The sequence below is a fragment of the Cyprinus carpio genome, chromosome A17 (assembly GCF_018340385.1).
Source record: "Cyprinus carpio isolate SPL01 chromosome A17, ASM1834038v1, whole genome shotgun sequence".
Classification (NCBI taxonomy): Eukaryota; Metazoa; Chordata; class Actinopteri; order Cypriniformes; family Cyprinidae; genus Cyprinus; species Cyprinus carpio.
In genome coordinates this window covers 16,100,349-16,126,810 of record NC_056588.1, presented here as the reverse complement: position 1 = coordinate 16,126,810, position 26,462 = coordinate 16,100,349, and the positions used below count along the sequence as shown (strand labels likewise).

General features: G+C 37.8%; 1 protein-coding gene across 2 annotated transcripts in view; it reads right to left on the bottom strand.

Annotated features, from left to right (window-relative positions):
• Positions 1-26,462, bottom strand: part of LOC109063364 (protein PALS1-like) — a 40,037-nt gene that overhangs the window by 7,715 nt on the left and 5,860 nt on the right. The window contains exons 2-4 of one of the 2 annotated variants that reach the window (XM_042774234.1): positions 9,836-9,960; positions 4,083-4,608; positions 2,078-2,286 (exon numbers count right to left, since the gene is read on the bottom strand). In XM_042774234.1, the coding sequence (XP_042630168.1) occupies positions 2,078-2,286; positions 4,083-4,542 (669 nt within the window). In that variant the 5' untranslated portion in view covers positions 4,543-4,608; positions 9,836-9,960. The remainder of the gene's footprint in view (positions 1-2,077; positions 2,287-4,082; positions 4,609-9,835; positions 9,961-26,462) is intronic. The other variant, XM_042774235.1, reaches the window with a different exon arrangement.

Here is a 26,462-nt window from a genome sequence, read left to right as displayed (position 1 = left end):
ACATTTCCATTGAAGTTTCTTATGCTCCCCAAGGCTGCAATTATTTGATCAAAAATACGGAATAAAAACAGTAATATATTACATTTTAAATTATTATTACATTAAAATATTACTATAGTTTAAAATAACTTCATATTTTATAATATAATTTACTTCTGTGAAGGCAAAGCTACATTTTCAGCAGTCATCACTCCATTGTTCACAATCACACAATCCTTCAAAAAATTATTTAAATATGCTGATTTAGTGCCCCATTTATTCTGCAAAATAAAACTATTTATTCGAAATAGAAATCTTTTGTAACATTATAAAAGTCTTTACTATCACTTTTGATCAATTTAATGCATCCTTGCTGAATAAAATCATTACTTTCTTTCTTGAACGCTAAAGGGTGGAGAAATCTCACTGAACGGTAGTGTATCTCTTCATCTATATCCTGTTCATCTCAGTCCATACACAAGACCTTTATTAGACATTGAGTCATAGTTAGGGATGAAGCAAAAGCATTAAGATGTCTCCAAATGACAGATGAAGTGGAGAGAAATCAAACATGTTTTTTAGACATTTTAACAACATTAGTTTGTACGAGGTCCCCAGTTGCAAATGAACTAATCCACAAACACACTTTTTCAAAAGCTCCTTTACCAGGTGGAAAGTGGACAGTAGCGGTGGGCGATATGAGCTAAAATTCATATCACAATATTTTACACTGTCCAGGCGATATCGATATTATATTGCAATATAAGAAAAAATTACAGGCAAAATATTTTAACCTTATATAACTAGAAAAAGTAAGGGATTGGACATAGACATGAAAAGTCTTTTTTTTAATGGTGCCCTTTAATATTGTCAAATACTCAGTATTCAAATAACAGATCAATATAAACACACCTACATTTATCTATTAAAAATAAAGTAAACACTGTAATATTGTGAAATACTGTCCATTTAAATCTTAGATCTATTTGAATATTTTAACACATAAGCTACTGTATTCCTGTGATCAAAGCTGAATTATCAGTATCATTATAGTATTCAGTGTCACATGATTTTCAGAAATCATTCTAATATGCTGATTTGCTGCTCAGTAAACATTTCTGATTATTATCAATGTTATAAACAGTTGTGCTGCTTGATATTTTTGATATTTTTTTATGATTCTCTTATGAATATTTAAAACGGTCCTTTGTGTCAGAGTTATATAACTCAATATAACTCTGATTCATCAATCGCGCCATCAAGTGGTCTGTTATTGATACAACCACAACTTCTACAACTGATAACGGAGCGCTCATGCGGGTACTGCGAGTCATGTTGAGGTAATTAAAATATATTAAATTAATATTTTGCGTTCAATTATTTACTTATCAGGTAAGTGGCCGCATGATAAGCGGGAGAGTTACGCAGTGTAGTCTTTATCACCCTGCAAAGGTTTCTTTTGCAAAATAATCTGCTGACTATACACTATGGGAACCACTGCAGTAGGCGATTTGTGCTCTATTAATTTGGTCTGTTACAGTGGTCTATGTGTTTGATTACTAACGCCTGTGTAGTACGGTGTTGCACACAGAGGACAAAAACGTTCAGCCTTGACTCTTTTTCGTCATTTGTGTTAAAATTTGCAAAGCGTTCCAAATTGAACAAAACTATATAAATGCAAATATGTAACGGTATCCGCGGTATCGCAAAATCCATATCATGGAACAACATAATACCGGTAGCCACTTTCATACTGGTATAGCGCCCATTCCTAGCGGACAGTCATGTGACTTTATGACATTAGGCCCACACACTGCTGCATTTAACCAGGAGTAGCTTGACGAAGCAGATTCAAACCTTTTCTTTTTTTCCAAGTCTTTTGTGTATTTGTTTTTTATTTTTTCAAGCACCTACCCCTCTTGGCCTTCAGAGGGGAAAAACCCTCCACTTTTCTTTGTCTAGCTTCTTTTTAATATTAGTAGGCCTATTCTGATGCCAAATGTGTGATGCCAAATTTCTTATGTATCCATATTTACCATGTCTGCATGCTTCCTGCTCATCTTTTACTCAATTCACGTATTTAACAAGTGCGGCTCACCTCTTGTGCAAGGCTCTGTGCGTGGTCCATCATGGGATAGGGAGGGCTGGGCCGGTTCATATAGTGGGCCACAGCGTTGTGAATGTTGAAGGCTTTCTGGAAGTCAGGCTTCTGGACCAGCTGTAGAACCAGCTCTATGTCATCTTGACTCTGAGAGTCATTTAAACTATGCTGCACCTGCTTGAGAGACATCAACAGGTCCTCCAGCTCTGAAAGCACAAACACAAACCATAAGTATGCTTGCAGATCACTCATATATCTCAAAAACAGCCTGATGTTAAAACAGAAGAAACCGTAACTTCAAAGAGGAACAACAGTACATACCTCTGAATCATTCACCCAGAAAACCGATGACATGGCCTCTCAACAAAGACTCCCTCAATGAGCATGTTTATTGTTCGTCATCCACATCACACAACATTTGACTAAATCAAAGATGTAATTCAGCTATTTTAGTCCTTGACTAACCAAGTTTCAGCTATGCTGTAATTCCCCTTTATAGGAGTGATTCTCCACAATAGGAGTGAGACATGTGGGTGTGTTTTCCTTGTGTGGTGTGTAATGTCTAAGTGGGTGGCTAATAGAGGTCATAGTGGGTAAATCAAATATCCTAAGTGTTGCCTTTGCTGTTTTTGACAGGCTATATTTTATGCACAATTTAGTGCTACAAAGAGTTTTAGACCGTCCAAAAATAGCATAGGGAGAGCGTGACAAACAATGCAGAGAGATGAACTGGAACACAAACAAAAAAGGAAAACACAGTATAGCAAGAGTGGTCTGGGCCAGAATGTTTCATAAAAGCCTTTTTAATTAACCTCCCCCTTGGCGGGTCCTCTTCTCCCTCCCTGAGGAATTCTACTCGCACACATCCCTCGGCCATGACTTTCAGCAGCAACTCCAAGTGCCCCTCTCATTTGCACAGTAACTCAGTTTGTTCATCCTCGCCATGCATTCTGGACTTTCCCTTAATGGAGATCTATTCAAAACCAAGAATTTACTGGAAGAGCTGAGCATGTGTGTGTGTGTGTCTAATCTAATAGATTAAACTCTAGTGAAAGGCTTCATGTCAAGAGAAACTAAAGAGAAAGACTAACAGGTTATGGTGTGAGGAAAGCAATGAAAGGTGAAAAACAAACTAAATAATAATAATAAAATAAAATATCAGCTAAAAAGATATTAAAATAATGGGGCATATAAATGGACTTGTCCTCATTTAGTTTCAAGTCCAGTGGCTCTTTGGCTCTTGAACACTCTTAGTCATCAGTAACACGGCTCTTTGCCTCCTCTAAGAATGACTTCACTCATGCATGCTGATTTTAGCAGTCAAGTGCTCTTCAGTTCCTCTGAATCAGTTTCAAACTCACATTTCCATAACCATTTGTGCCATTTTGTCACTTTTTGTCATATGATTGTGGAAAGTATTGGTTAATTATGTTTTTTGGACACTATCTAATCAGTTTAAAATGTCTGAATGTCATTGCATATCATGTTTTATATAATATTACAGAATTTATTAAACATTTGAATTAGTTTTTATTTTTATATTTTCATTTGAATTTAAGTTTTAGTATTTTTTGTCTCTCATTTTTATCAGTTTTTAATGTTTCTAGCTTTAATTTGGTTTTATTTCAGTTCTAGTTCTAGTACTTCAACTTAACTAATCTAAATGTTTCAAATTTTCATGTTATTGAAGATATTCATCTAATATTATATTTTATGAAAATGATTTTTAACAACACTGATCGTATCTGATTTACCAGTCTATCACTATTAAGGATAGAAAGGAGTAAAGACAGAAACAATGTGGAGAAGAAAGTGGGAACAAAAAATGTTGCAAGCCAGATTCAAACTCGTACATCCCCCTTGAGCACCATGACTCAATTTGTATGCTAAACACCATGGCTTTCAGACCCACAATACTGGTGCTAGCTCTGAACATGTCAAGAGGCGGGTTTATAGCAGCAGTCTTTGGAAACAATGCCCATTAGCAGTTTATAACACCCACCTAGTAGAGCTGGTGGTGCAGTGAGGCTCTGCAGACCACCTATGGAGCCACCCGGACCTTCCATTTGCTCAAAGGTGGGGTTATCGATGCCCACTTTGGGATTCTGGGAGAGTTTCTTGAGGCGCATGGACGAGGTGAGGTCAAGTTCCTGTCGGTTGCGGCCCTCTTCCTCCCGTCTTCTGCGGTCCTCCTGCTGCTGACGGATCCTTTCCAGCTGAGCACTGCGTCTGACGGGCAGGGTGCGGGCACCCAGTTCACTGGGGCAGTCCACAGCCATCTCCCTGTGTCTCTGCACCACCTCCTCCAGAAAGTCAGTGCCTCCGCCGCTCCCTCCCCCGCCATCTGTCTCTGTCACATATCCATTCATGTGGGAGGCGGTCATCATGGCTGTGCGTGTGTGGGGCGATTTGTGGTGTGAGTGTGTGTGAGGTATGAGGGTTAGGAGGGGTGCTTTCTGCATGGTGTGAGGGCTGAGGCCATGACAGCAGGGCTGAGGTCAGTTGCAGCTCCAGACAGAGAGCCACACCTAGAAAAGAGGGAACAGCGGTAAGAGGAGCTCTCCACAATCAAAGATATTTTAAGTGTTTTTCAAAAATACTTTCACATTACATTTTTTAACATTATCTTTTCATTTAAAATCTTACCCATACAACACATTTTTGTTTACAAGCTTGATCTACTATAACCCTAAACCCTAATTCATATTTTTTCAGAACTGTTTGTGCTACAGGCATGAATGATACTTAGGGGCCCGATGCTGCACTCCTGTACTTGTACCCGTACTCCTAAAAATGCTCAGAAACTAAAAGCCAATACCACAGAGTGCGTGAACAGTGCTGTGTCCAGATAAAGAATCACTGACAACAGACCAACAGAGAGCAGAATGGAGATATTAGAGATTAAGGATGTCTATAAAGTACATGTATGTAATTAATATAAATGATATTCATGCCTGTATGGCTGATGTGCGTGAGCTGATAAGCACGCTGAGTTGACAGAACGTGCAGTGGTACAGATGTGCGAGCTTGTCAAGCAAATATTCCCTTCTCACAGACATCACTGGAAAGCTTGTGGTTCGGTCAGAAAGCAAGTAAAACAATGCACAAGTTACTAAAGTTACTTTGACGGTAAAGAGGAAGCAAGATTGCTGTTCGCTCACTTGGCACATGCAACTATCAATTCAACAAACAAAAACTTTTATAATATAATAATCTTAGCTTAATTAGTATGATTAAATCGACTAATCATCGAATATTAAATTTTTATTTATTTTTTATAAACTCTCATTCGCCATTTAGTTAGCCATATGAAAAAGTCACTGAATGACATCATTCTGCCTGACATCTCCTTTTGTAGATATGAAACAAAATAGAGGTAGGGGTTAGGTTCTTTATTTTTGGATAAACTATTTTATTCAAGCACAACCTTCACAACAAAATCTCTCTTAAAAAACCTTATAAGGCTATGATAATCAAAACAGTCCTGAGCTTGATCAAGTTTTAATCTCTGCAAACCAAACTATCACTTTAATTAAATAATATTTTTTTTTCCCACTAATAAAAAGATTTTATCATTAGCTAGCTTCACACTGGAGAGCTGCTTTATAACAGAAAATCAGGTTGTAATTCTAACTGAAAGCGACACTGACTCTTGATTTCATGTTTAATACTGTAAAGGTGCTTGATTTTAGAGTATCTATTGCATAAAGTACTAACGTTATATAAATAAATGTGACGACTTCAATGGAGTACCGAACTGCAGAGCTTGTGCAGACATCCATATCGCTGTAATCAGATGCGTTTTAGACTGTTGCTTTGCTTTCACACCGTGGTCAGTTTTTGTTGTTTATTCTGTTATTGAGATGAAAGCATGCAGCATGTGTTTACATAATCATCAAAACACCGCTCAGCAGCCTCAGGTTTGGCTCTGCTGCGTTTGCTATGAAGCGATGACGTCTTCTCTTGAATTGCATCCGGGACGGATGAATTACCGTCTTGCGCTACAGTGCCACACTGGTCAAACCATGTTATTGCAGGCTCTTACATTGTGTCCATATGAGATAAAATGACTACTTGACAACAAAAATATGTCGACAATTTTTTTTTGCCGATGTTGTCGATAATGTCAAATAAATCGTTTCAGCCCTACATGCATTATTTGGATTAAAACTAAATCGTAAATATAAGACATGCAAAAATTACAGGGGCATTTACTATAAACATTTATTTTACATGTCAAGTATACACTATGTTTGGCAAAGTGAAATTGAAACTAGCAGCCTGTGTGAAATGTGCTAGGTTATAGCCTACATGTCTCTCTCATGTGTGCATGCGTTGCGCATGTTTTGCTTGTTTTATGAGTGCTTTGCATTACATGAGACTTTGGAATACAAGTTGCAGCATGTTTCAGATGAAGAAAAAAAAAAGTGACATATTTCAGAAAATATGTTCATCACTGTTCCAAGATGTGCAATGTAATCTTGTTTAAGGAACTGGTATCGGTATAGAAATTTTTGAACGATACCTAGCCCTGGTGGCAACAGGTTTTGACCAGGCAAGCACTTATAATTTCTTTCAGAAAATGTAGAAAGACAGTTTCTTTTGCTTTTATTGTAATACATGTGTAGTCTAGTCAAGACTAATCATCCATAAAGAATGTAGTTCATCTGCAATCTATCTATCCATCCATCACATATCCAGTTGTTTTGACATTAAGTTTCTTTGTCTTTTTTATAGGACAGTGAAAATTTGACAGTTGAGGGAGAGAGTGGACGAATGTGTTTGGGACAAGATCCAAGTCCCATGATAAGGAATACCTGACATTATCCATTAAAACTTAAATTAGCAAAACACAAAAAAGCTCTGTACAGTCACAACAGGAAGATGTCTTGTTTTTAGTAGTTCAATGGATCACAAAATGTAACTTGCTTTCCATTTATTACTTAAAGCTAGGTATTTCTTCGATACCACAGCAAAAACTAAGAACCTAACCAAGAAAGTCCAAACATAATTAAAGGATTAGTTCACTTTAAACTTAAAATTTCCTGATAATTTACTCATCCCCATGTCATCCAAGATGTTTATGTATTTCTTTCTTCGGCTGAAAAGAAATAAAGGTTTTTGATGAAAACATTCCAGGTGAACTAATCATAAGTGAACTAATCCTTTAAAGTTAACATTAGTTAATTCATTAGTTAACAAACTGCCAATGAAAAATTCTTCTGAACATTCATTAATCTTAGGTATTCCAATATTTAATAACACACTGTTAAAATCAAAAGTTGCAGCTGTGTTATTTAATGAGCTAACATGAACTAAGACTTGAATTTTTTTAACAAAGATTAATAACTTCTGTAGCAAATGTAGCTATTGCTCATTGTGAATATTAATGCATTAACTAAGGTTAACTAATGAGGTCTTTTGGTAAAGTCATACCTATTGGTCTTTATGGTTCTTTTGCACTTTAATCTGTGTAAAACTTTTAACTTTATATATTTTTCTGTATTGCTTTATTGTATTTAAACTTTTAGTTATTTTTGTTATAAGAAAAAAATTATTTAAGCTGTTATACTGTATTATGACCACTTTTTTTAAACTAAATTTCAATACCGTGATAAAAACATTGCCAATTAATCGCAACAGGGAAATCTGATACCGGCATATCCCTACTGTGCACGCTTCATGTGTATGCAACTGTGGGCATAGAAAACAACACACTAGTACAGAATTGAGTTCTCTTTCACCTGTTCTTAGGCTGGAATGGTTTAAAATCACCAGTGTGTAAACACATACAAATGATAAACACACACTATTATGGTTAAATTTTGCAATTAATCCGCGGATCATGTGTGCCAAACCATGGGGCTTGGCCCGTACAGATTGAGGATCGACTACGATCTGTTCAACCTCTACTTGTTTTACCACTTTACCCTCAGGCAGCACCACTGATTAATTACAGTGTTATTTATGGCATTTATTCCTTTATGAGTGTACAGTTATTTAAAGAACCGTGTTAAAAACTGCACAATATGAGAATAAAACACACGAGTCATCCTCACACAAAAGGCTCAGAGAGAAAAACAAACAGCCAAACAGTGCTCTTCTCAACTGCAGTGGCCTTGTGGCTGTGAGCGAGAGCTGTGTCAGCTGTCTGAGACAGGCCAGATCAGTTTTATCTGCCCTTTTATCATCCCCATTTCTGACAGCTGACACTTTCAGAAAACCCCAACTCGCTTTTCACCCCCCAACAAGACCTTGCAGATGTGAGCAGCCCTGACCCTTCACCCCTCAAGCCTTTCCTTAAATCTTCTCAGACAGTTTTCAGTAACAAACAGCCTTGAGTCATGGCTCTGTCACTCAGTGAGTCAGGTGATGAGGCATGCATTTGAGGGAGACACTGGAGGAAGCTCTTGTAACGAGAGTATTCATGGCAAGAAGGATTTAAGATTGAAGTATTTGCTGTTGACTTGAGATGCCAACAGTCTACCACTGAATTATACAAGAAACAGTGATACCACGTAAAATGGGCGTCTCCTTCCAGGAAAACCCATCCCATATGATAAAGAAAAGACATGTGACCACACAATAAGGATAATGGATAACCTTTGTCCCTCCATCTACCCCTCCTCCATTTACGTTCCTCATTCCACATCTCTAACTACTTCAACTGTGGGCATACAATATGAGAGCCTGCCCATGCTATGATCAAATATAAATATAAGAAAATGTGACCTCCTGACAGGTGCAGGTCTTTATGGGTATGAACATCTGGAAACTGAAGTGACCCACATGGATACCGCTGCAAGTGCAGTCAATAAATAATGATTTTGATCAATGAAATTCCATGACTTTCCAAGACATCCATAAAATGATTTTTGAGAAATTAGTTAAAAAATTTGTGAATAAAAAACAAATTACCAAAAAGGTTTCATACACATTTTTAAATAAATAAAGATACATTTTGAAATAAAATAAATAAAAAACAATTATCTGTATGTTTCTCAAACAATACAATCACATTTTTTCAGAAGACTTAAATATAGCACACAAGTCATATGGGCTACTTTTTAAATTATTTTCACTCTTCATTTTTGTCCTTTTTGAAGTCTGAAAAAACATAACCTATATTTAGCTTTGTCTACTTTGTAGTCAAAACATACATGTTTGGATCAGCATATTGGTGATTAAATGATGACAGAGCATTAATATTTGTGTGAACTATCGCTTGAAGACCTGCACACCTACCATGAGCGTGACAAAAAGTTGTACGTGTTATAATGTTAAAGGCTATTTAATAACCCTTTAAAGTCCAGCCTGCACAAATGCATCATCTAAGCTCCCATCTTGCTGGAGTCAGGAAGTAAAGCAGTGCTGATAACAGAAGTTGTTGCAGCACAAATGATGGCTGAGATGAAAATCACTGGAGTTTCCAGGAAACTCTGATTCACTCTGCCTCTCAGTCTGACCTCAGCAGAGCCTTCTGTCTTATACAGAACCTCTCTCATCTTTGACACTATCCCTCATTTAATCAGGCTTCACTCCTCACTAATGCACTGCTCCCCTCACTTCTGCCATGCCCTCCCTGTTTCCCCTCCTCCCTGAAGACTGCTCTGGGATTATGGTGCTGCACAACTGTCTAACATGTTGCCGTGACAACAGTTTTGTCTGTGGGCGGGAGGTCCTAAGCCCTGAGAACCAAAAGAGGGTGAAAACACAAAGACACACAGAGGGGAGAAGCTATATGTGGGTCCTCACCTGTGTTTGCCAGTCAGCCCAAGATAAGACCTCTAGATTGTAGCAGGTCTCCTCTCTCGTCAGCACTGACCCGCCTGCCTCCTCTCTTCCCCTGAATGCTAAAAGTCTGTCTCTCTTAACTCCTCCTGAAATAAAAAGAAAGAAATTGTGAGTGCAGACAACAACATGACCTTATTTATACCTCATCAGATCACAAGAGGATGGAACACACTACATTTGTAGAGTAAACGCTAATCTGTCCTGATTTGTCTCGGACAAGAGTAAAGGACAAAGACAATATAATATATATAAATAATATTAATTATTAGCATTTCTATAGAGTTTACAGCAGGAGTTTGTCCTGCATGCCTCTATAATTCACATAGCCGTCTCTTAGGTCATCGTTGTGCAGTGACGGAGCAACAATCCCATAATGCAAAAGGCAGGAATGCAAAACAGCCTGGGAATGACATTCCTCAGCAGACTAGATCAACATAAGGGCTCTATTGTGAGTGTCTGCATGCACTCGCTTTCTCATGCAACCTCCATAACTGATTACAAGTGTAAACCCAAGTCAAGGTTACATTAAGACAAAAGAACAAGTGTGAGAAAAAAAAAAGGAAGAAAGAAAGGGAAAAAAACAGGCCTGCGGTAAACAGAGATTTATTTCATTAAGACCCCTAAGCCACTGTTGTTTGTTTGGATGCAGCTTTGCCGATATCGACAGGGCAAAATCCAATTCATTTTTCCTATAAAAAGGTAAGAGGATTGTAGCCTTACACCACACACAGATGTAGCTTGAGCGTAGCCAACATACATGTGAGCTGCACACACTCCCCACATTATTCAGGTATTCATGCTGATGTCATTATCAAGGTGGTTTCCAGCCTGTTGGCCGCAGATAAGAACAATCTTATGGCCGCCCACTACAATGCACCAGAGACAATATGCAATACAGAGCTAAATCAAACAATCCCCCAACTGACAATGCCAAAAAGCCCCGTACATTTACATAACAGCCATCTAGGCCTATCTTTCATGAGAGCAGCTCAGATGGACGACTGAGGTATAGTGCTTTCCAGAGTCCAAAATCAACACATTAAAGTTAAAATTGGCTCAGGCAAGAAAATGTATGAAGTAACCGGAAAGTTGGCCACATTTTTTGTTTAGGAAATGCAACATGGTTTTAAACAGCAACACAAGAATGATATTCTGTTGCTATTTAATCTGGCATCACTGACGTGAGCAAATCAGGTTTGATCATATTAAAGTGATATAGATGTTCTATGTCTGTTGTTTATCCCCTAACAAGTTTTACTTCAGAAGAATTACCATTAGAAAAAAAAAAAGGAAAACAAAGAATCAAATAATTAGGGTTGGGAATTGAAAATCGATTCCAATTCCAGTATCAGAATACTTAAGGTCAGTAATGGGATACTTCTTGTGAAATTAAAATTTCAGTTCCACCTATTGATTCCTTTGTGTGTTTGTGATTAGCTAACAGGTTGCAAAAGAGGTGTCACCACCCACATGACAACACACTTTGATTTAACAGATCGTTAAATGTGAACGTAATTCTTTTTCTAAACTACAATAATTAATCTGTTTCATTCCTCAACCTTTGACATGTGCGATCACAAAATTGATTTTTATATGATACACTATCACTCTTGGTTCTTCCATGCAGCATTAATAACAAAAATATATAGAACCCCTCCCAAAACACAATTGAAAATTGAATGAATTTCAGAGTTATAATGGGAATTGTATTGGTTTTAATGGAAACTATAATGGTTTATTTGATGGATTCTATTGGTGGGATGTAATATGGCAGATGGAAACCAATAGAACAACAGTAGTTCCTATTGGAATAATGCTAAAAACAAAAAGGAATTTTGTAATGGTTTAATGGAAACTGTTTCTGTTTTTTTTGTTTTTTTTCTCAGCAGGGTAATGATACTCGTACTGTGCTGCACATTATTAACAATATTGAGCTGAAGCTTGACTTTGCAAATTTAAAATCGCAAATCAAATCGCAATATGTCAAAAAATAAAAAATAAATAAATAAATATTACATATTTTCCCCATATCGCACAGCCCTAGTCTAATGTTTAGGACAATATGGATCTTGTACTTTCCCCACAGCAGCTCACTATGTCCCCTCACTAATTTTCAGATGCGCTTGCAACAAACATCTATATATCAATATAATCAGAATTATCTGAATTGAAATTTTTGAATGTACATAGTAACAGGTTCTCCATACTGTAAATGTGCACTGTTGGGAGAAGGGAGGCACACCACACTTCTTATAAGTTAGGACTGGGTGATAAAACGCTAACAATAATTACTGTGATATAATTTTCCTTGATAATACAATAACAAGAGATCGATAAATGTTCGATAATGTTTATGAGCCAAAAGCATAACGAAGCAGCGCTACTTATTGACAATAAGCTACTTATAAATGGCCACACAGACCATTTATCCTCTCAACTCAAAGTTCAAATGGCAGCGCAGCGCGAGCTCACTAGAGCAGATACATTTACCAACTCATAAATATCAGCCAAAATACACCATTTTTCAAATATTGTAACTCATTTTTCAAATATTGGCATTGGCCGATAAGTTTTTCTGCTTGGCCGATGTGTTCGAGGTGAGATTTTTATTTTGATGGTGAGCCAGACTTTTATTTTGATGTCACTGAGAGCGACAGCGACTGAGCGCACACAGCTCGCATTCTCCTCTTGTTCGGATATAGGTCTGTCTAATAATCAGATAGAACATTTAAACTAAGGAATTAATGTATACAAAAAGTATTATAATGATTAGAGGTCGACCGATTGATCGGTCGATTTTTGGCATTTTTTAATTAATTGGCATCAGCCGATTGTGCTGCAAATTAGGCCGAATTATAGTCAAGCGCACTGGCAGGTAGCGAAGCATTGTTGCTGAACTCCCTCTGAGGCTGCGTGAGAGACGGAGCAGCTCACACTCTGCAGCAGTGGCTTGTTCACACACAGCTTCAGCTAATGGCAGGGCAAAACAGCCAGTTTCAAAAGTGTAATTACCCAACTAGAATTGATGCCATATTCATAAGTGCAACAAGTCATTTGCATGTGAAAGTAGAAACATGTTCAGTTCAGACGAAACTTCTGTGCTGATTATAACGTGCACATTTACTTTCCTCATGTAATGTGTGCGTAGGTCGGACAATATCCTCCATGATTTCATCGCTCGTGGCCAGGGCACTTTTAAGCATTTAGGAGCAGCAGGCTGTGTAATGTGTGTGAAATCTTTTATTTTTGTTTTCACTATGGCCATTTGACTTATAGCAGTGTCCAGTGTTTCCTATACATCGATATATTTGTGACGGCTCGTCACTATATCAAAACTGACTGCCACAAATAGATTTTCCAAAAAGATTATACTTTGTTAAATAAAATGAGCACTTCACATTTCAAAATTAAAATGCAGCATGGGTGTTTTTATATAAATGTATCTTTAAAAAGAACCAACTGTCTTCAGAAAAGCTTCAATGTCATTTTCATTTTGTCTTTCCTGTAATGCCTGATAAAGTAGCATTTGTGAGCAGTGCTTATTTGATTACAGCCGTTATGGGAGAAACCACTATATCTCTGCTACAACAGCACCTTCTGCTGGCAGATAATTAATTTGCAGTCTGTGGGAAACACTGGTGTCCGTCAGTAAACAAACAAAAAGCTTGCTTCAGAACTGTTTTGAGAAGGTGCTTAAGTTTTGAGCCATGTATTATTACTCTAAATTGGGCTATTACTACTATTACTATCTTGTACCCTGCAATAACAATTTGCTCAAACTCACTTTTATGAGATGAATCAAAAAAAAAGAAAATCGGCACAACATATCGGCCAAAAAAATCGTCATCATATATCGGCCATCGGCTAATCTTATACCTGAAAGACAATAGCCGCTTTTCCACTGTCGGGCCAGTGCGAGCCAGGGCTTAAAACGGGCCGGGCGGGGCTAATAGCCTCGGGCCAGAATAGCGCAGCGTTTCCACAGTCGGGCCAGAAGCTCCGCTGCGCGTCACTAAAACCCGCCCTTTACACGCCTCTCGGGAACAACGTCACGCAACCCCATCATTTCACCAACAAAGAGAAGTTATCAGAAAACTAATCAGAAATAAGTCACTGGAACTAGCGCGATCACAAACCGAACACGATAACAGCGGCCTTTTGTTTGCATGCTTTGTTAAATATTCAAATTCAAAAGCATCGATGTTTTACTATTAGTGATACATTAAGCATAATGAATAAATTTATCAGGACTCAAAATTAATCACACAGAAATAAATGTATTTCTATTTTATTTATTTATTTTTAACGCTTATGAAAATAGCCTGCTTATTCAGTCAAGACTGTTTCTGTTTATTTGTAGTCACAGTAGCCTTTATACGTCACATTTAGAAGAATGATAATAACTTTATTTTTATAAAAGCTCCCGAACAAAAATCATTATTATATTTTGATGACATGCTACGCGGAACTAAACTTTCGAGACGAGACTTATGACAGATAAAATATGGTACTAAATAAATACACAATTGTGATAGAGAATAAGAAGCTGACGTCTGATTTCTCCAAGTGGTTGCATTTAGCATGTTTACTATGGTAACGTTAATGTTTAGCGTGCATAGTCTTTTACATCGCTTATAAATATTCCTGCCTTTTATGATAATTATAATCCACATCGGATCGCGTTGTTTCAAACACTCGCTGCTGACTGAAAGTGAGTTTTGAGCTCAGCTTATTTTAAAAAGTTTTTAATGTTGATGTTATAGCTGTTATTTTTCTGAAATGATCCGCGGCTCTGACGCTCTCCACTCACGGAGAAACTCCGCCTTTGTTCATAACCACTCCTCTAGCCCCAGCTGGCCCGCTTTGGCCCAAGGTTTTTGTCGGGCCAAAAAACCCTGGCCATTGGCCCCGAGGAAGCCCCGACGAGGCACGATCAAGCCCCGGAAGTGACAGTGGAAACGCGACTGGCCCTGGCACGCACTAGCACGCCCGCTTTAAGCCCGACAGTGGAAACGCGGCTATTGATTCAGATATGTCTATTAGACTGTTTCACATCACAAGTGTCAGTGGAGCGTGAGAAGCACGTTTTGTCAATGCCCATGTTAATAAATCATATCATTCAGGCTGCTGCTGATCCAGAAAGAGCAACACAAAATGTCTTTTCAACCTCACATCATTATTTCTGTGTTAACAGACATTTAATTAACATAAGTACTGGGATAAAAGTTTATAGTTTGGGTATAAACACTTATTCTCTACAGTAGCGTTCAAAACGAAACAAAATTAACACAAGTCAGTACTTTAACACTAACACACTTACTCAAGCATTCAAACACAACTTCTCAACAAAAAAATAAATATAAATTTAAAAAATAATTCAAGAGATTCTAATAGTGAAACAAGTCTTTATTGATGAGAGACTGACTCCATTTATTTATTTTTTTAATTTTGTTCAAATTAATATATTTTTTAAAGACATAATCAATGAACACTGTCAAAACCACTAGTAAATTGTTATTTTGTTTAGTTTTCTAATCTTTTTTTTCTTCAGAATCGTGAGAGAATCGTGATCTCCAATTTATATATAAAAACAACATGATTCTCAATTTATCCAGAATCGTGCAGCCCTAGTTTACATGTTGTTTATTGCTGCATATAATATATATATATATATATAGATAGATATATAATAGAAGTTTAATTTCATTCCTTCATGATGCCATTGCTGAGATGCTAGACAAGCAACTGAACACTATAAAGCTAAGCATGATGGCGATTGTTCGTGAGGAGATAAACAATTTCTACGCATTTGAATTCATTGGAAATGGATGTAAAATTGTTCAACGACAGATTTGACTACATACAGGCTACGGTCCGAGATGTCAAAGGAATCGATTGCCAGCAAGTCCCGCCTAGAAGAGCTTCAGGAGAAGTTATCTCTGTATGAAGATAAATCCAGACAAAATAATCTAAAGCTGGTGGGCCTGACTGAAGGAACCGAAGGAGGGAACGCAATCCAGTTCTTGCAGACCCACATTCCAAAGTGGACACCGGCTATACAAGGGAGAACGATTGAGATTGAACTTACGCACCGGCTGTATGCGAACAAGGATTCTTCCAGGAAAAAGGGCACACTTTGATCTTTAAGCTCCTCCGCTACAATGACCGGCAATTGATCCTGCAGGGAGCTAGAAACTCGTCATCGCTGAGTTACGAAGGGGGCAACTTACGGTTCTTTCCAGACTTCAGCATGGGAACGTCTCAAAAAAGGAAAGCCATGGGTGAAGGAAGAATACCGCTCCAACAACTAGACATTGAGTCATTCCTGCTCTAGTCAAAGTGCGAAACGGCCAGGAGCAGTTGCTTTTCAAATCCCAGAGAGAACTAGAGAGGTTCGTCACGTCTCTAAGCACCACTACGGAAATGGTTACCGCTTCATCTGCAGAGATGTCTAAGGACTAACACAACCTTTTTGGTTTCTGTAATAGCACTTTAAGTAGGGAAATAAGTTTATGTATGGCCGTGAAGGATATCCGGATGTGCGGGACGCTGATATTTGAGTATATCTACATAGTTCGAGTGCATGGCCTCGAATAGTTTTACTTTTCAGGCAGGTAAGAGGGTGTCTTTTATCTCCCTGCAGGGCTGCCTACAATATGTTATTCGGTTCATTGGTTAGTTTAACCATTACATTGTTAGTAATACCAGGGTTTGCGGTATTTATTTATAATATTATTTATGTGTTTCGGAGGGTTGGGCTTATTGTCAATGTGTATGGTCACCATGGTTACCCTTGCCTCTCGTGTGCTTATACCATGACAATTCCAGGATGAGGGATTTTAATGTGATATCCTGAAATGTCAATGGTTTGAACTCTCCCATAAAAAGATCAAAATGCCTAGATTACTTACATCTCATGCGAGCTGACATAGCCCTTATTCAAGAATCCCAGTTTAAGGCTTCAGACGCGACTCGGTTTCAGAATAGATATTATAAACTGATAGCTTCCTCATCCCATAATAGTGCTTCAAGAGCAGTTGTTATACTTCAGAACAGAAGATTCCCATTTCTAATAGAGAAAACAGGAGGAAACGAGAATGGGTGGAATACATATGCCTCGGGATCATGGAATAACTTAAAAATGTTTTTTTTTTCTCTTTTTATTCCCCTAATAAATATGACACAGATTTCTTCCCAGACCTTACCAAATTCTTCCTTAGTTTTGCTAATTACAATTTGGTTGTTGGCATGGACGCTAATGCAGTTTGTAATCCCTTAATTGATAGATCTTTTTCTACTGTACATGGGGATCAGGCTTCACAGTCATTAAATGATCTTATCGTGGATAATGACCTGTGTGATATCTGGAGAGTAAAGAATGAGAACTGTAGGGACTATACCTTTGCACTCTGCACATCATTTTACAGGTTAGATTATATCTTATTTTCTAAATATCTATCTCAATTTGTAAACCACACTGATATTCCACCCATTCTGATCTCAGATCACTCCGCTGTAGTGTGTAATCTGTCTTCTCTGATTATACCTCAAAGTAGGGATGCTCATTTCGATTAATTTTCCCGACCGACAACCGCCGCTCGTTAATCGATTATTAACCGTTAACTGATAAGATTATAATATTGAATTGGCATTAAATACAAATAAAATTGACGCGTATCTGTGACCCTTTAAAAAATACAAACAATTGTTTTGTTTTTTATCAAAGGGTTTATTTTAACGTGCAAAGTGCAAACAGCAGCATACAGAACAGATCAACAACAGAACCTGGATTCAGTTTAAATTTCCACGCACCTGCAGCATTTCTGACAGTGAGAGAAAAATAGAATAAAATAATACAAACAAAAAAACAAAATAGGCCTACACTACATATATTTTTTTAAACTTAAATAATTAACAAATTAAGATGACAAAAAGAAAAACACTGAATCCGTTTGAACGAAGCTTTCAAAAACCGGCAATTTTTTTCGTTAGACTAAGATTTTTTGTTAAATAAAAATAGCAGCTCTACCTCAACACCTTGTCTAATTTTTATTAAAAAAAGCAACATATCAACGTGATGTGGGGTCAGTCTGGAGCGCAGCCTGTTGACAGTTAGACCCGCGGCAGAAAACACCCTCTCCGATTGGACAGATGTACCGGGAATACACAGGTAACGTCTCGCTAGAGTGGCCAGCTTCGGAAAACCACTTTCATTACCATTCCACCAGTAAACACCACCAATAACCATAAAAATAGCATCGCCTCTCATGCAATTTTCAACCCTCTGCATCATCATGGCGTTGCTTTGGCTGCGGTCTTCATCTCCAGCTTGGGTAGCAGACACCGCTTTCTCATCTCCTTCCGCATTGGCCATTTCCAAAGCAGCACACATTTCAATAAGTTTTGCTTTTGCGGCTTCTTTCTCCGTTTGTGCAAAAACTACCATTGAACAGATTCTCTGCGTTATCTCCTCAGATCGCCGTGCATCGCATCTTCTCCCTGATAACATGGAGGGCAAAGTTTGTTGCCCTTCATTACTCGAAGCTTGTGGGTGTTTGCTTCGTAAATGGTACTGCATCGTACTTGTGCTACTGCTGTATTTTAATACGGCGCCGCATAATTAACAGGTAACTTCGTCGCCCTTTCTGTTAAAATGATCCCACACAGTGCTTCTTTTCGCTCGCTTCATTTTGCTTCCCTCGGAAAAAAAAAATTCTGCAGGCATGTGTCACGTGTGTGGTTGCGCGTGCCGGCGTGCTCCGTGAGTTAATAAATATAGCCTAAGCTATATAGTAGGCTATTTTATTTTTAAACCACGCAGCAAACTAAAAAAAAAAAGAACCTTAAAAAAACGTTTTAAACCGTTTAACTGATAGTATTAATCGGTCAAAATTTTTACTTTCGGTTAACAGTTAAACGGTCAATATGAGCATCCCTACCTCAAAGTCCAAAAAGACGGCGTTTTAATACAACCCTTTTGCAAAACGAAGACTTTGTTAAACAGCTACGTTCCAATTTGACTTTGTTTCTTAAAGAAAATACAGGCTCATTTATTAATCCACAAATCATATGGGAAACAACTAAATGTTTTTGAGAGGCAACTATATTTTGTTTCCTTCCTATATAAATAAATCCAGAATAAAAGAAATAACTCACCTTGAGGGCCAGATTAAACTATTAGAGAAGGATCTTAAAAAAAAACTTTTACGGAAGAGTAGGATTTTAGGCAATTTAAGAACTGATTATAAAGCAATTTTTCTAAAAAGGGCAGAATTTCTTGTACACCGCACTAAACAAAACTACTATTTTAATGGAGAACAGCCCAGTAAACTAATGGCTTTAAGGTTGAAGCACAACGAGGCTCTTTCCTCTATATTGGCCATTAAGGATAGTGCAGGCAACCTTCATACAGCTCCGGGAGACGTGAACAGGATATTTAAAGAATTTTACGAGCATCTCTACAGATCAGAGGTGGGAATGGACGAACAACCTGGTATTGAATTTTTGTCAAAACTAAATCTCTCTCACCTAAACGATGAGCATCAGACTTTTCTCGATTCTCCAATAGAATTGAAAGAATTAAGGAGGCTTTAGAGTCAATGAATAAGGGTAAGGCACCTGGTCTGGATGGTTTACCGGAGCTGTATTTAGTTTTATGGGATCTAATTGGACCACTACTTCTCGACTCTATAAATTTTGCGATAGATACAGGTCATTTCCACAGATCAGAATACTGCCCTTATCTCTCTGGTTCTGAAAAAAGGGAAGAACCTCCTTTGCTGCTCAAGCTATAGACCGATTTCATTAATTGGTACAGATGCTAAGGTATATGCTGAAGTTCTAGCCCATTGTTTAGGAACAGTTGCCAGTTCCCTAATTTCCTATGACCAGACAGGATTTCTCACAGGATGTTATGATATGGATAACGTAAGACACCTTTTGAACATTATTGACTCATCTGACCTGACTAACGACCAACATGCTATCCTCTCACTAGACGCCGAGAAACCTTCGACCGGGTTTAGTGGAGATACCTATGGTCTGTCTTAACTCGATTCGGTTTTGGCTCTCGCTTTATCCACATGATCCAGACTCTCTATACTAACTCTTCTGCATGGGTATCTACAGGTCTATGCTGCTCAACTGCTTTTCAGTTGAAGAGAGGCATGAGACAGGGTTGCCCACCGTTGCCATTGCTATTTGCAATCTCATTAGAGCCTTTGGCGCAGGCAATTCGGCAGGATTACATACTTTCCCCTATCACTATAGGCTGTTTCAAACATTACATCTCTCTTTTTGCAGATGATATCTTGCTATATATGTCTAACCTTTCCACTTCTCTCTCTCAATGTCTTAAAATATTTAAAGATTTTAGCAATGTCAGTGGTTACAAAATTAACTGGGAAAAATCTGTATTAATGCCCTTGTCAGCATCGGCCAATACTGCATTAGTGTCCACTTCGATTCCAATTAGTAAGACTTTTAAATATTTAGGAATTCAGATCTTTCCCACACTGCATACTATTGTCAAGCAAAATTATATCTCTTTATTCACTGCTATCAGGCAAGACCTGCAGAGATGGGGCGCTCTTCTAGTTTCACTAGAAGGCAGGATCCCAATTATTAAAATGAATATCCTCCCTAGACTCTTATTTTCTATAGTTTTCTATGATCCCCCTTTCCCCATTTAGAACCTTTTTTAAAGAAATTAACTCTTTGATTACAAAATTCATTTGGAACAAGAAACACCCAAGAATTAAACTCAAAATGCTACATAGAAGACCTGATAAAGGAGGTTTAGCAGATCCAAATTTCCAGCTGTATGTCAGCTGCACTCTCTCAAGACTTGGTTAGAGACTGACACAAAGATTGCTTGGCGTGATATGGAAGCATTAGCAGTGCTTCCGCATCGGCTTCAGGATGTGTTATTTACAGGTTTACCAAAGAAAGCCCAGAAGCTTGGAAACACAAATGTGGGTAATTCTCTTAAAATTTGGTGCAGTGTCTGCAGTTTTATGTGAAGTTCTATTAAGTTTACAACTGAATCCCCGATTTGGCATAATCATCACTTACAATATGGTAACAAACCCTTTGTTTTCAAGCCGTGGTCAGATCAAGGTGTACATCTTTTGGGTGATATATTCAACAATCACGAATTAAGGTCCTTCCAAGACCTGAAAGACTTGGATTTATTGATTTATTCATTATTGTTATTTATTTTATTTTATTTTTTATATATATGCAAACCCTGGTTTTGTATATAGTAAAGTTGTGTCACACGTTGACCATGTTCTATTTTAAATATAAAAAAAAAAAAAAAAAAAAAAAAAAAAAAGAATAATTAAATATCACCATTAGACATGTGCCAGTATTCGAGTGTATGTCTAGAGGCCCTCTTTCGAATGAGACCACGCGTTCATAATCGCAGATGAATCGCATTTGATTTCGAACGCAGTATCGCCTAGCTTGTCAATGAACTACGGCTCTGTGTATGCCGCTCAATTTGAAAGCAGGTGATGGTGAATCACAGGACCAGCTTTACTGACGGGATGCACGTGACAATCGCATGTGATTAATTGCACAGCCCTACAAACACGTTCACACCAACATTGACTGTCTTAAGGATATTTCCCCTTCCCCCTTACTGGATGACACAACACGCAGTGGAGAGCCTCAAGACTGAAAAACATATAAACAGAGCCCCAAACCATCTGCTGCTCAAGAGCTTAAGTAGCCTACTTCAAACCCTCCTGTTCCATTCAGCAGCGGGCTGGCCATGACTCAACTACAGCTCGGCCCAGCAAGCTAAGCCTCTGGCCTCTTACAAAAGGAATAGGGACATCTGGGTGCTTACTAATAGAACTGTCCCTTAACACTGATGTAGGATCAGCTCTACCAATTCAAATCCCAATCTTAGCCTTAATTGGCTAAATCAATAGGCTGATCTATGATAAATACCAAAGAGAAAGCTATTATTATTTTCCAGAGTGGAACACCAGGGATGCGATGAGGTAGATTAGGAAAAGCATGTTTGTGATAAATGTATGCTAAGAAGTTTTTCTGCTGGCCCTTTTACTTGTCCTGCCAACATTTTCACTGGCCCTGCCACAAAAAAATAAAATAGTTGCTGTTATCATTGTTTTTGATCTGTTATCTTGTATTCTAATAAATAAACTTATATACACCAACACAATTTTACAATTCTCTTTTTCAATTTTGATACAACTGCAAAAACCACTAGCCAAAAATAAACAAATATAAAGTTTAAACATTATTAAAGACAGCCAGTAAATATGAACAAATGAACCAATTACAAGTAATAGCACAATTAAATCTATGCCTATAGCACAAAGACAGAAATGAAATGATGTTTTAGGTTTTTATGTTGGAAGATGGCCGTTTACAGACCAAGTATAATAATAATGTAATATTTCCACACAAATGGCCATTGGGAAAATGACTGCAGTGCAGTTTGTGTGCAAGCACAGAACAGAAGATAGTCTGAAATAAAACAAAAAATGTCCGGTAGATAGGGCTGTGCAATTAATCGCAAAAACGATTCGATTTCGATTTTGGCCTCCAACGATTATGAAAATCCAATAATCGAGATAAAACGATTATTGTGCCCCATTCCACCCCCTTTTGCAGTACTGCGCTTTCGTTCCTCCATAAAAGGCCAATTTCCCATGCAAATCAGTGAAATCATGTAACGTGACATTTGCAAAATGGGACGTGCTTGAATTATCGAAGTATATTATTCATGTTTTTAAAAGTGTTAAAAAAGAACTTGCGATGCTCCTCAGAGAGAGATGCGCTCAGAGACAAAACAGAACACAAACATTTAAAGTCATCTTTTAGCTCAAGGTGCACGCCTAATCGGTCAAGTACATGCAAAAATGCTGCGCTTGGTGATTACTCCTGTATACCTTTGTGGGTCATGTAATAAATGAATGTAAAGAGTTGAGAATGAAAATACACGTGTAACAGTAATTTGGATCAGTGCAGCTCTTGAAGTGACAGCGGGCTATATTTTATTTTACATTTGATTATTAATTTCTGCAGTAGGCTGAACGCTACATGAACCTTTTCATATAAACTGCAATAAATACAAAACTAAAGCCAAACTTAAACTGAAATGAGACATTAATAATAAATGTTATAGTGAATAAATGAAATAATCATACTGCTTGAGACTTGCATAAAAAAAAATAAAGCACAGTTTGTTTAATTTGTATCTTTTTATTCTATTGTATTTGTTCCTTTGCTTTTTTATTACTGACAGTTTAATTATTTTCAATAATTTTGAGGACTTTTTGTTTGAAATTCTGCTGGTCTCTATAATGTAGATGTCATAGCAAGTCAAGTCAAGTCTGCTTTATTGTCAATTCTTCCACATGTACAGTACATACATACAGAGAATTGAAATTGCGTTACCCTCATACCCTTGGTGCATACAGATAACACTAACAGTAGAACATTAAATACAGATAATAAAATATAAAGTACAACTAAACAAATATACAAATAGGTCAGATAAGTAAAGCAGCACAAGGCACATGGCAGATAGAGTGCAAACCAGTGAAGTAAACAGTGCAGATATAATGATTCTAGCAACCTTATTTACAGGAAATACATATTTAATATGCATCACTATCTTTAAATAAATCACTCATATAAAGTTTTTGTCATATGGCCCCCTCATAATCGTGTTAAATAATCATGATTACAATATTGACCAAAATAATTGTGATTATGATTTTTGCCATAATCGAGCAGCCCTACCGGTAGATCGGTGCATCTGTACTCCAGTGTGTAAATTCAATATAGATTAGCCTAATCATTGTTAAAGCTACAAAGTTACACCATGTCTACACCGGATGCGACAGCGCCGCGCCGCAACAGCTAAAGTCTGCCTACACTAGACGCTGACACTGAAATTTGTGTCAATATGTCATAAACAGAATGCAGCAGCAGTTTTCTGTCGGGGATTTGTTACGCTGCACCACATCCAGTGTAGACAGGATCACTGATTATAATGAGTTCTACAGTATTTTGTCACACCGCACCGCTCGCATCCGGTGTAGACACGGTGTTACTTGCCAGGACGGGTATTATATTGACATACTTTTGTATGTATTTTCCCGTTCAGGAGGCTCACGAGGCTGTCTTTGAGCGTGCTGTTCACATAGAACACACATACTGAATGCAGTTGTCTTTCATGCCCAAATGCTTTTTAATTGCTTGAATTTTGAAATTAACAAGTCTTAAAAACACATGCAAGTGATAAAATGTCATGACGACGCTGCAGTGGCCCGATAGGGCAAGTGACAAATCCGTCTACTGTCCCGAACGTCTTTCACACTGGTAGTCCTTATTGTCGAGCCCTGTCACCGCACCAGCCAATATATTAACCAGAACACAGTGGGATCTGCATTTGCATTAATCTGTCCCTGTAACATTCAATGCTATTGAACCACTTTTTGTGTAGTACGAGTAAAGGGGTAACAAATAAGGGCTTGCAGGAGTCAGATTTGACTAATCATGGGTCTAGAGGAGGGATGACCTACAAGACCATGCTGGACGATTTCCTACTCAACAGATCCAGAGCTCATTGACAAATATCTTATATCGTAAGATGCGCTCCCTTTACTCAGAGTGCGCATGATCGTGAAATTGAAAGTGAAATTGAACAGCGTGAGCGCTTATTCAAAAAAGATTTAAATACTTACCATTGATAGTGGCTCCCTGATACGCGAAAATTAACAAAACAAAATGTTGGTGATACGCGAGCAGGCGGGACTGGACAAACCTTGCAGGAGCGGAACACGCACGTTGTCACTGTTTAAATTCAGAGATAAGAAGAGTGCTATCTAGTGGTCAAGATATAAACTCAAAACAAAACAATGGCCATGAATCTTGTATACATTTTATTTTTTTATCGATATTGCGTTTTTGAGAATCGATGCAGTATCGCCAAACTAAATATTGTGATACTCACATGCATCAATATTTTCTTACACCCCTACTGGTCACATTCCTGTCAAGGTTTGTAATAGAGTAGTTTTGCTAATGTAGACGAAATGAGAAAGTAAACAAGGGTTGTCAAAGTGATCAGATGAAAACTGATGCGTTTATTTTTGTAATTATTTTCACTAGTTCTTTTGGCATCTTGGCGATGATTTATTCAGTCAAAAAATAATTTCAATAATCTCAATCGGTTTACAAAAAGGCATTCATAACAATACCACAGCTCTTATGGCCTGTTATCTTAGACAGCAAAGAGCTCCACTTAACACACTGAATAACATGCATTATTCACATGAAGGATGTTTTTTCTTCCTTATTCTCACAGACTCAGCCCTGCACAGGATGAACCTGTTACACTGGCAGACATGAAACGGCTCGTACTGAGGAGTGGCAATTATGGAAAACAGTACCTGAATGCTGTGACAGGGTGGGAATGGATCTCTTTTTCCATCAACACCCTTCAATAGGTTTTGTAACTATATGACAATATATCAAAGCTCTGGGGTCTACCACACCTTTACAGTGAAAAAAGACACTATGCATTGACACCTTGGAGATTTGAATCTCTCTCATCAGAGAACTGGAAGATACACAAAAGAAAAAGAAATGTCAGGAAAGACATCATGCAGGATAGAGGGAAGCTGGACAGGCCGACACTTCCACGGCTGTCACTGTAGAGGAAAAACAGACCAGGATCGTTATCTTCCCCAAAGCTCCAGCTCAACATTCCAACACTCAGTGTTTGCGTACCAAGAAAATTCCAGATTCCAGGCTCCTAAGAATCGGGCACGTACCACTTAGTACCAGGAGGGAGAGCAATGCAGAAGAGAGTGAAAAAGAGAGGGAAAGATATAAACAGAAGGAAAAATGTGTAAAGAGCATGGTATGTAAAGGACAACACCAGGATGCAGAAATGAATCACTTTTGGCCTTTGCCTTGCAGAACAGAAAATAAAACCAACACATGAGCTTCAAAGCTATTAATAAGTAAACCATTTTGCTTGCTTTCACTTGACTTACAACTTTCATAAAAGACATTCAGAAAGTCATGTGCATGCAGATGTTTGGAAAATAAATTACCCAAGAAACCGGCAGGTGTAAAAACAACACTGTGCGGCTCCACTTATAAAGCCTAAAGAGTGTTCACCAGGTCAACTATACGTATCCACATAAGATTTGTCTGTTCAGATAACTTTGTCAAAAACAACAAATGGAATCCAGTTCTGAAATATTTTTTTCTGCTATTCACTGATGCTTAGCAAAATACCTACAAAATGTTTGTAAGAGCTATAGTTTTACGTAAAAGCAGAGGCTCCAGGCATGTAACCAAAAGTGCCAATCTAACTGACTGGCCAGCATTATTCGGAGTGCATCGGAAAGCAAATTAGAACAACTGTTGTGTAGCAACAAGGCAAATGTTTGAGTCAGTCTGAACTTGAGACCGATTGAGGGTCTGAACAGATGCCTTAACAGCTGTTCATTCAAATAAAAAATTTTATCGCAGTCTTTTTACACCAAAAATTAATCTTGGTGTGAACAGGTCTTACAGTGATTGCCCAAAA